Raw genomic sequence first — 10,060 nt, 5'->3', positions numbered from 1 at the left:
CCCACATTTTTGCCACGGTGACACCGACTCACGGGGAGAAGACATAATCATATGGTGGCTGTAATTAGATTGCACTGCGAAGTCATGATGACTGACAAAGTGTTGTCAGACTATTCATTTGTAGTCACTGGGTCAGTGTTAGGCAAGTTACATTAAAAATGCACTGTATTACGTATTACTGGTTGCCTTCATTACGTTGCGCTATTACCGTCTGCGTAGAGTAATGTACTTTTTAGTTACTCTCAACAAAATAACCTATACTGAACAATAAAATAGCCTATCTTTTGAGATAAACGAATGGCCCTGGACGCAGAAATGAGCAGGCAGACAAAGCTTCAAAGTCTGATATATATTATGAGATAGGAATAAACACGTTTAACTGTTCGGTCATATGAAACACAATAGACCTACATCGTCTATAAGGTAGCCTATAATCTCTGCTTCTATGTCTTTTTATTATAGTGCAAAGAACAAGGAGCGCATGTGTGACTGAAGAGTGTACATTAAAGTGCGCTCGGAGGATTAGGCTCAATCATCAGGCCCAAGAAATACAGCTCACTTCAGTCACACTAGAGATAATTTATAAGATGGATTATATATCACACACACACACACACACACACACACACACACACACAACCTGTATTAATATGGTCATGCCGGTGTGGATGGGTTCTTAAAAAAACAACAACAATAAACACTATATGACACAACTGTAGTAATGAAATGTTAACGCGTTATAATACTCCACTGAAATAAAACGTCAGCAGCGTGTCGTTTAAGCAATGAGCTATATCATATCCCAAGGTCCTCCCTGTCACCGCTTCCTATTAATGGCAGACCGCAGTGCCAGACTTATGACTAACTGCTTTACAGTGAAAAGTGTCTGCGATCAGGACGGTCTCACCAAAGAGAAGACTCCCCTTGTTCCAAAGATTTCCGGTAATTTCACATTTTGCGCGCAGTGACCCATTAAGATGGATTCAAAGACATGAATTTACAGTGAGGACAGTGAGGATCTGAAGCTTCCTGCGTGACACATAAACGCGTTTTGTGTCTTTTCAAAGAAAGAAAGGAAGTGATGACCTGGACCTCACCTTTCTCTCTCTCTCTCTCTCTCTCTCTCTCTCTCACACACACACAAATAAAAATGTGAACAAGCATGGATTTTAATTGATGTCTTTTATTATGTCACATGACCTATACAGGACTGCTAATGCTTTGGCAATATTATATTATGCTTTCATTTTTACATTCACATTAATGGAAGACAGACAGAGGGGAGAGAGGGGTGTATATAGCATTATTTCCTGCTCTAAATAACTTCCTGTATTTGAAACCAGCATCTGCTCCTAGTGTCTGCTCCCCAGTCGCTCTGTAAACTCCGTCTGTCTATGCTCACAAACAAACCAAACATTAACACATCAAGGGGAGAAAACGCCCTGACATTTTGGAAATGAGTGATGAAAGCTTGTGATGAGCTGTTCCGTGCCAAAACTGCACACATGAATCAAAAACCCCCAAACTAAAAATCTCAAATAAGTCCATCAAACACAGTTAATGAGTTTAAAATATTCATAAATGTCACAATACAACAAATTGTCATCCAGATGTTTATAAAGTTAATATGTAAGACTGAATTTAATAAACAAAGTCAGGATAAAGTATGATCACTTACTATTTTGGCTCTCCTGTAAAGACAAATGTCACTTCCACTTCTCTCACCCCTCCATATATCAATCAATAGTATTGTATTTATTGTTTTCTGGTATCCCAGTAATGCAATGTATAAACATGAAGCTCACACAGTCCGTGTAACTGCAGCTGACTTAGTAAGCACATTTTTTTCCCCAAAAAGACAGGTAGAAAGGCGGAAGCATAAGACAGCCTCATCTTCACCCGCCTCCTCTTCTAGTCTGTAAAAGACAGATATAAACAGATGTTTTTAGAGATGGATTTATCACAATTATCATCCTCATGCAAACACAGACACGAATAATGTTATAATAAATAAGTGCAATACTTATTATTTCAGAGTGTATTATACCATGTCACATAGCTCCATGCAGCTAAAAGAAGAAATACACCTAATATGATTTCACTTAAATTAAGACCAAAATGTGATTTTAGAAATAAAATTAAATGAGTTTTTCTCAAAATAACTCTCCCACAAGCTTTGATAGCATTGCTGACAGTACTACATTACTGTTAGTGCTTTTCCACTAGTAATTAAACCACTGCTTTCTCTTTGCTTGAGATGGTATTGCAACATTAGTTCAAGTGTTATTACTGTGTGTGCTGTTGGCTGTAATCATGTGTGTCTTTTTTCTGGTCTCATCCTTAATAGATTCTGTTTTATTATATTCTTATTTTAAATCCATTTAATTATTTAATCTCTTAAAGTTTCCCTCTTTATCTGTACGTTTTTTCCTGCTTCAATATAGAGCTGCCTCGCCTCTGCGATCACAACAGAGAATAGAAAGTTATTTTTTGATGACCAGCTTGAGCCGCAGACAGGCTCGTTGCTTCATGCCTCTTCGTGTCTTTTTTCATGAAGGGCCTCGTCACTCCTCCCAGCCAATCCAAACTCTATACGGCTTAGTCGTCGTCATATGACGCCCGTTTCAATTCCTTATATGGTTAACTCCTCCTCCTTCTCCTCCTCCTCCTTCCTCTTTTTTGCAGTGTTCAACTGTATCCCCACTCCTTCCACAGCCTTGAGCACAGGCCTTCATGGCATGGCTTCACACACGACGACCCACACAAGAAACTTTTGAATATTTCAAATATAGTTTCAGCTCGTAAAAAGAGGCTTCAACAGTCTGAGGTCACCTGGACACACCTGCGCAAAGCGCAACAGATTACAGAGGACAGGGGGTTAATGATAGGGACCCGAGAATAAGCCAATGCGTCTGTGAAAATATAATTCAGCGTTACTTAACGTGTCATTTTTCACCTTAACTCAGACCAGGACATTACGGCCAATCAGTATCAATCAATTATCAGAACGAAACAATGTCGAGACGCTCGTGGAAACATTTGAGGATATAACTCAAAACGAAATCGCTGGCCTGTTACAAACTGCGATGTCCAAACTAGGGTTCAAAGGACACAAAGCCCGCACACTTCATCAGTGCGCAGTGTGCTGACTGCGTGCACAGCGTCACACATTAACAGTTTGCAGGGCCGCCGGACCGTTTGACAGTGCGAGGCGGGGAGATGCACACACACGCTCCTGGAGCAGACAGGTTACAGACGACACACTGAAAGAACTATTATTCTTACAATGTGTTGTTCCTGTGTCTTTGGATTTTATAGTTTAGAGATGTGACCCCCATGAGGTCATCGGAAGTAAAGTAGGCCTAAAACTTATTTGCCTGTTTTTGAATGTTAAGGCCGCCAAACACTGAATCCAAGCAGAACAGGCCAAGAGCTGGGCAATATGGCTGAGAAATCTATACAGTTCGAGATTGTATTTATGACATGCGTGAAGGATTTAGCCAACAGATCATGATTTACTCTGCACTGGGCTATCAGAGTTAAACAGGCCAGTTACAATATTCCCTCTCTGTGCTGAGTTAAAGCCTTTTTTCAAAGGTGCTCTGTGTCATTTTGGAGATGATATTATAATCAGAAGACAAACTCTCTTTGTTGAATAAACTGAATAAACAAACTGACCTTAAAGGACAATACAGTTTCATACTGTTTAACTTTGTTAATATTTAGCAGACCAGGCCACCTTTCTAGCTTCAAACTGTGCTCTGGGGACCTTATTCTCTTAAGCCCTGTGCTTTCCCATGATCTGACTGTAAAAAGAAGTTCCCATTAACTACACAAGCATACACACACACACACACACACACATACACACACACACACACACACACACACACACACACACACACACACAGATACACACACACAGAGAGATACAGACAACGAAGCCACAGAAAGAAGCAGAGGAACAGCTTCAGGGAGACTGGCTTTCACTTTTGATACCGTTAATGGCGAGCTAATGTGCAGCCTGAGTAACAGGTTCTTGTTTTAGACAGGGCCGGTCTTGTCGAGCACGCTGTGTAATGTTATACAGTAAGACTAGGCTTCATCTGAGTATTGTGACAGCCAGACTACTCATATTGCAAACCTTTATTTAACAAAAATAAAAGCATGAAAGCACGGCCAGGACCACACATTCAAATGGAAATGATTCATGGCATCACTTCTCCTCCATCATGACACCACAGTCTGAAATGTTATTACAGGGTATTATGAGTTCAAAGGTTTCAAGTGGGCGTCAAAAGGCTCATTGATACCTTAGTTTGAGACAAATCAGAAGAAATTTGTGGTTATTTGGCTATTGGCTTTCGAATACCATCTTTAAGTTTGCTGGAGACTGTGAATAATAGGGTTCACTTATAAGCAGACAGTTGTCAGAGGCTATATTGTGAAAATCAATCTTGTGTTAAAAAACATGAACAACCTAATATTTATCATCACGCATGTAAACAGGCAGCACACAGTGTTCACTATTAGCTGTCTACAGAGCAACCCTCACTCATTTAGCAGCACCTTTCAGATCCCATTAGAGGCACACACACACACACACACACAAAATGAAAAATCAAAATAATTGACAATTTATAAAGCTGTAACACCCGCACATGTTTGTGCAGATGGTTCAATTAATTTTGATTATTTCATAAAGGTCATATTTCTGGACACCATCATATAGGTAAGCTGATAGTTCAGATAGGAGAGAAGTCTGTTAGCGGCGGTATGCTGGCCGCTGCGATCTACAATAATGACCCATATAAATCTATTATAAAAATACAGGCTAATTAGATCTATAATTAACACAGGCCGCAGCTAATTAGATTTACACATTTCCAACAATGCTGACAAAAACGGAGCATTATAAACTTCGTAGACGTATGCAGTAGATTGCAGGCTACATGTGTACCTTATAAATCGACCACTGGATGTACTCCTGCTGTGAATATTCTGTGCACCTTCTTTAGCGGAGCCAAAGACGAGTTTTCTTCGTTTTGCGACGCACTGTAACGTTTTTTCTGACTCCGATTCCTTTCATTTCATCCCGATTTGCCCAGATGGTTTCATATCAAAAGCAGCTTATAGGCCTAAAGGAGTTAACTCAGTTTAAGCGCCCTTATTACCTGTTATACTCAAATGTAATATCTCTTCCTTATTGAAACGTATATGCTGCTTTTAATATATAATCTGGAGTAACAAAAAGGTAAATAAAATCTCGGCTACTAGCCTCTTCGTTTTCACTATTGAGCAACAAACTAATTAATTCTTTATTCTGTTCCATTCCAATGTTTTTTTTTGTGTTTTTTTTCTTTTTCTCTCTCATTTGAAGGCAAAATGTATCACTGGTACAGAAAATGGAATATTAAAAGTAGAGCCTGGCTTATACTTCAGTTAGCTGATATTATCATCTGATATTAGCCTTTTACATAAATCGGCTTATATGTCTTCCGATATGAAACGTAATTTAAAAAAAAGATTATACCGCAGAAAAAGAGGCTTGTTTTAATCTATGATGATTACATTTCCATTGATATTTGTTGTTTCCCTGCACTGATGTCATTTTAGAAAATAAAGTTTGTTGTCAAAACTGTAAAACACACTGTTTGGGATCCACATTTGATGGATAATTGTAAAAAAAAATGTGTGAAGCATATATTAGCCGATCTATCGATGTTGGAATTTTCCGTTATGGCCATCGGCCCCAAAAACTGAGTATGGGTCTGTTCTATAGTAAAAATTATTCAGTCTGAAACGTTTGTTTTTGTTGTTTTGTTTTCTTTTGTTTTGTTTTCCCTAACCATGGCGACCTCTGGATGTTAAGTCACAATCCTCTTGGGGGTCTTGGCTCCCAGGTTGAGAATAAATGCTCTGCGCAGTTCCAACAGAGGCTAATATCGGCTGCTCTATGGGCCTTTAAGCCTCATCACATTGGCTTATAAACTCTCTTACAGTGACAATGTGTTTCGCTCTAACTGAGTGCGATAAATATTCTTTATTCGTAACATGTCCACAAAAAGCTCAACAGCGTCATATAAACCTACTCAGTTAGCTAACTCCAGCACTTTTGGTACGTTTAGAGATGTCACGTGAATTTTCTTGTATTTGGAGATAGCAGTACTCACGTGAGCTCAAATACTCGTCGATGTATTGGACAACGTCCATCTTCTCGCGTTGGAGCGCGAGCTGCCTGGCGGTGTATCCGGCACCGTTGGGTGCCTGGCAGTCATCGGTGTGTTCAGTCAGCAGCCGCACCACCTCCAGGTGACCTTCCCTGGCAGCCAGGTGCAGCGGCAGGTTCCCTTTCACATCCACGAGGTTCACTTTTGCCCTGTGTTTCACCAGCACGCGCACAGTATCCATGAATCCATCGCGTGCGGCGTCGTGCGTCACGGTGAGACCGCACGCCGGGTCAGGTATGTCGGGGTCTGCTCCCGCCACGAGAAGATCCTCGACCAGAGGGCTGTGCCCCAACTTCACCACCTGCTCCCGGACAGGAGGAGGGCGGAGACAGACACATGAGTGAGAATGACGTCGCACAGATGTGACAGGACCAGCTGGTCCAGACACTTGCAGCCTAACTAAACTCAGGCTATTAGATAGATTGACATGAAATATTAGGCTGATGGCATTCAGGCTGTTACCACTTGTAGATTCTGCTATGCTAATAATGGCCGTTTCACAATCTGGCTTAAAGACAGCAGGGAGTGGTTTAGGTTTTTCTTTTAACACTGAAACAAAATGAGAGCTGCAAATTAAATGCAGTTAGACTAAAATGCTTTTCCACTGGCCATTTTAAGAAAATATTATATTATCATTAAAATTATGACAAGTAGTCGTAATAATGTGTTAAAGTTCATCATACCAATTTAGTATTATTGACTTTTGCCTGTATGTATTGTGTAAACTGTAGAAAAAAGAAAGAAAGAATAATCTAGGCATGTATAAAGCGAGCATAAACATGTTGTGTAATCCACCATGTCCTCCTGATGAGGACCTCACTACCGACATTTTGTCAGGCACATTCCACCAGATCAAATTACTTTTATATTACTATACTTGGTAGCCTTTTTAAGCTATCATATATCATGCATCACCAGATAGACAATTAATGCTAATAATGCCCAGTAAACAGTCTTAAAGAGACCAGCCTGTGCATCTTTTTAAACATTAAAACAAAATGAGAGCTGCATATGGAATGTGCTAGCCTAGAATGACTCTGCAGTTTTAAGCAATTATTACATTTGTCATTAAAATGATGATTAGTAGTACTAATGGGTTAATGTTAATCATACTAGCGTAGTATTATTGACTTCTGCCTAACTAGATTGTGTAAACTGTTGGAAAAGAGAGAAAGAATAATGAAGCCCTGCATACAGCAAGCAGGAACAGGCCCTCATCCACCATTTCCTTATGACAGAGACCAACCCTTTTGTTCCTCCTCTAGTAACCCTCAAATTTAACTTTGCTCCGTTGCATGCCTTTATTTTACTCCAATAAAACTAAAACGAGACGATTCTGTGGTATATAGCTTGATAACTTCTTCCTCAGGATCAAAAAGGTACAACATCTTAGCTGGCACTGCTTTGAGAGATAAAAGATAATCTTATTGCTCCATCAAACAAAACACAGAATCATTTACATTAATCTATATGCGAATGGTTATCGACTTGAAATGATTACCAGCAAAAATAGGAATTTCAGATCGATTTGGATTCGTTTTGCAGCTAATCTGCCTTAATGCATCTGTATCAGACATTTTGCAAAGTCCAAACTCCCCTCTGCCCTCTATCCACAGATACACACACAGAGATTCTTTTGAAAACTTTGTACATCTATTTTCATTGTTTCATTTGATATAATAATGAACAAAATCGACTGGATATTTCAAGATGAGATATGATTGTCTCTCCTTTACAGTAGCACAGTCAAATGAGGAAGTCAAACATGTGGGTCCTCAAACTAAAATCTGTTGAAAACATTTAAAAAAAAACAACCCACAAATATATTTATCCAAGTTCACTTTGACAGTACTACTTTTAAACTACTTTAAAAGCGGTTTCTACTAACCTGCAGTGCAGTTCTGTTGTATGTATTTAATCCATTAACAGCTGCTCCATCTTGCAGCAAAAGCAAAACCTTGGATAGATCTCCCTTGGCAGATGCATTGCAAAGCTTGTCAACTAACTCATCAGCCATTCTGGTGACAAAAAAGAAAAATATATATGAATAAACAGAACTCGAGGTTTTTGATGGTCTGTGTAGAGATATATAATAATCCAGTATACAGTGCCACCCATGTTTATATAGTCACCATCCCCCCATCTTACATCACACATGGGCTGGATTTACCAAAACCAAAAAAATAAAAAAATAAGGGCATGTGTACAGCCACATCTCACTAGACCTGCTAGCAACATTTTATATTTTTAATAATATACAACAAAGGTTTTAAGAAGCAAAACAGATTTACTTTGATTACCTTTTTTGCAATATATCGATGTTTAGATTAACTGAGTTTTTTCAATTACCGGTAAATCATATCACCTATTTCACTTCATTTAAACTATTTATGTAATATTGAAAGAAACTGGTAATATATATACATATAAACTCATACATCTCCATGGTTGAGCTTGTCTCCAGTGTTAATAGAGTCAACAATTATTTGATATTATGCATTATGTTTACTTTACCAAGCCTTAACCAAGAATTTGCACATTACACAATAATAGGCGATGCTTTTTCACTTTCACAGCTTATATTCTACTTTCTACATATATATGTGTGTGTGTGAATATATTACATTTTACTTTTGTTTATATTTTTAGTGCTCAGTCAGTATCCAAACGAGCAGTAAATCCCACTAGCTTTATGATCTGTGCAATTATTCCCAAATTCAGTCCCCAAACTCAAATTTAATTTACTTGCTGCCTATGAGTGACTGTCACACGCATTTTTCATTCTGTCTGTTGCGATTTTAGGTCACTGTCATATGGAAATAATGTAAAAGCAATTATTTTTCCATGTGTTGCTGGAGCACGCACAGTCTTGCAGGCCTGGCTGTCTTGTGATCAGAGGCTTAGAGAAGGATATGTGGCAGATGCATGTAATGTAATCGATTGCAATAACATCTGTATGTGTCTTTGTGCGCACAGTGGCAGCAGCACGTGTTTACAACAAGCATACGCATTTTTGCACACAGATGATATAAACTACCTGCGGCTAAAATAAGTATCATCATAGATAAGAAAAAAAATATTAAGCGATCGAAGCTTAAATTTGCAGGAGTGATAATCGAGTAAAACACACACTTACTTTCACTGTGATTAAAACCATAACGCGAGCCTTCCACCGTGTAACCCGTCATCGGATGCCATCCCACCGAGACGAGCGCTGAAGAAGCAACAGGAAAATAACACCACGACATCAGAAGCAATGAATTAACATAAGCTGGTGACATCCACGCATGTAAACACAAGTGTGATGTCATTAACAGTCACTTCCCGCTCATTTTCAAATGATTTTTCCAAAGTATAATATTTATATATATATATATTAATAAAAAGCGGGTTTCGGTATTCTTCTCATAATAGCCTGGCGTCCGCCTGCACAGCGCGCTGAGTGATAAGAGGGAAAAGACCGAGCTGCCCACGGATCGCACGTGTTAGGCGAGAAATACGTCGTTATTCAAATATAAACACACCGATGGTCCTCCATGAGCCGCACTGTCACAGTCCAATTGGATTCACTTTCAAACGTTGGCACAGACTCCACCGAGAGGCGCCTAAAAAAAGACGATCGTCAGTGACATTGCAAAAATTATGGTTTGAACTGAAGCGTAGATTATCTGTTGGAAGGAGGGATGTTTGCCCTAACAGTTTAACTGAGTAAACAGTTTCATAAAATTCAAAATTCTTACCCAAAGCGATGAGATGGCGTGATTGGATGAAACGCCAGATGATAGGCGGGACACGCGGAGGAGAACGTGTGATGCTGTGCAGCGGTGACA

At 39.2% G+C, this 10,060-nt stretch overlaps 1 protein-coding gene across 6 annotated transcripts; it reads right to left on the bottom strand.

Moving 5' to 3' along the window:
* Positions 1–1,163: 1,163 nt before the first annotated feature.
* On the bottom strand, positions 1,164–9,993 carry cdkn2c (cyclin-dependent kinase inhibitor 2C (p18, inhibits CDK4)). 6 transcript variants are annotated; one of them, XM_030432493.1, is made up of 6 exons: positions 9,971–9,985; positions 9,755–9,835; positions 9,367–9,444; positions 8,119–8,248; positions 6,174–6,531; positions 1,164–1,916 (listed from the first exon to the last, which is right to left on the bottom strand). In XM_030432493.1, exons 4-6 carry the CDS (start codon positions 8,245–8,247, stop codon positions 1,912–1,914), a joined length of 492 nt encoding a protein of 163 aa, XP_030288353.1. In that variant the 5' UTR covers position 8,248; positions 9,367–9,444; positions 9,755–9,835; positions 9,971–9,985; the 3' UTR covers positions 1,164–1,911. The 6 variants fall into 6 exon arrangements, with proteins under 6 accessions (XP_030288353.1, XP_030288354.1, XP_030288352.1 ...); XM_030432494.1 differs by lacking the exon at positions 9,755–9,835 and having other exon boundaries at positions 9,971–9,993; XM_030432492.1 differs by lacking the exon at positions 9,971–9,985 and having other exon boundaries at positions 9,755–9,948.
* Positions 9,994–10,060: the final 67 nt, after the last annotated feature.

The sequence above is a fragment of the Sparus aurata genome, chromosome 11, assembly GCF_900880675.1.
Source record: "Sparus aurata chromosome 11, fSpaAur1.1, whole genome shotgun sequence".
Lineage (NCBI taxonomy): Eukaryota > Metazoa > Chordata > Actinopteri > Spariformes > Sparidae > Sparus > Sparus aurata.
This window is presented reverse-complemented; position numbering and strand designations above follow the sequence as displayed.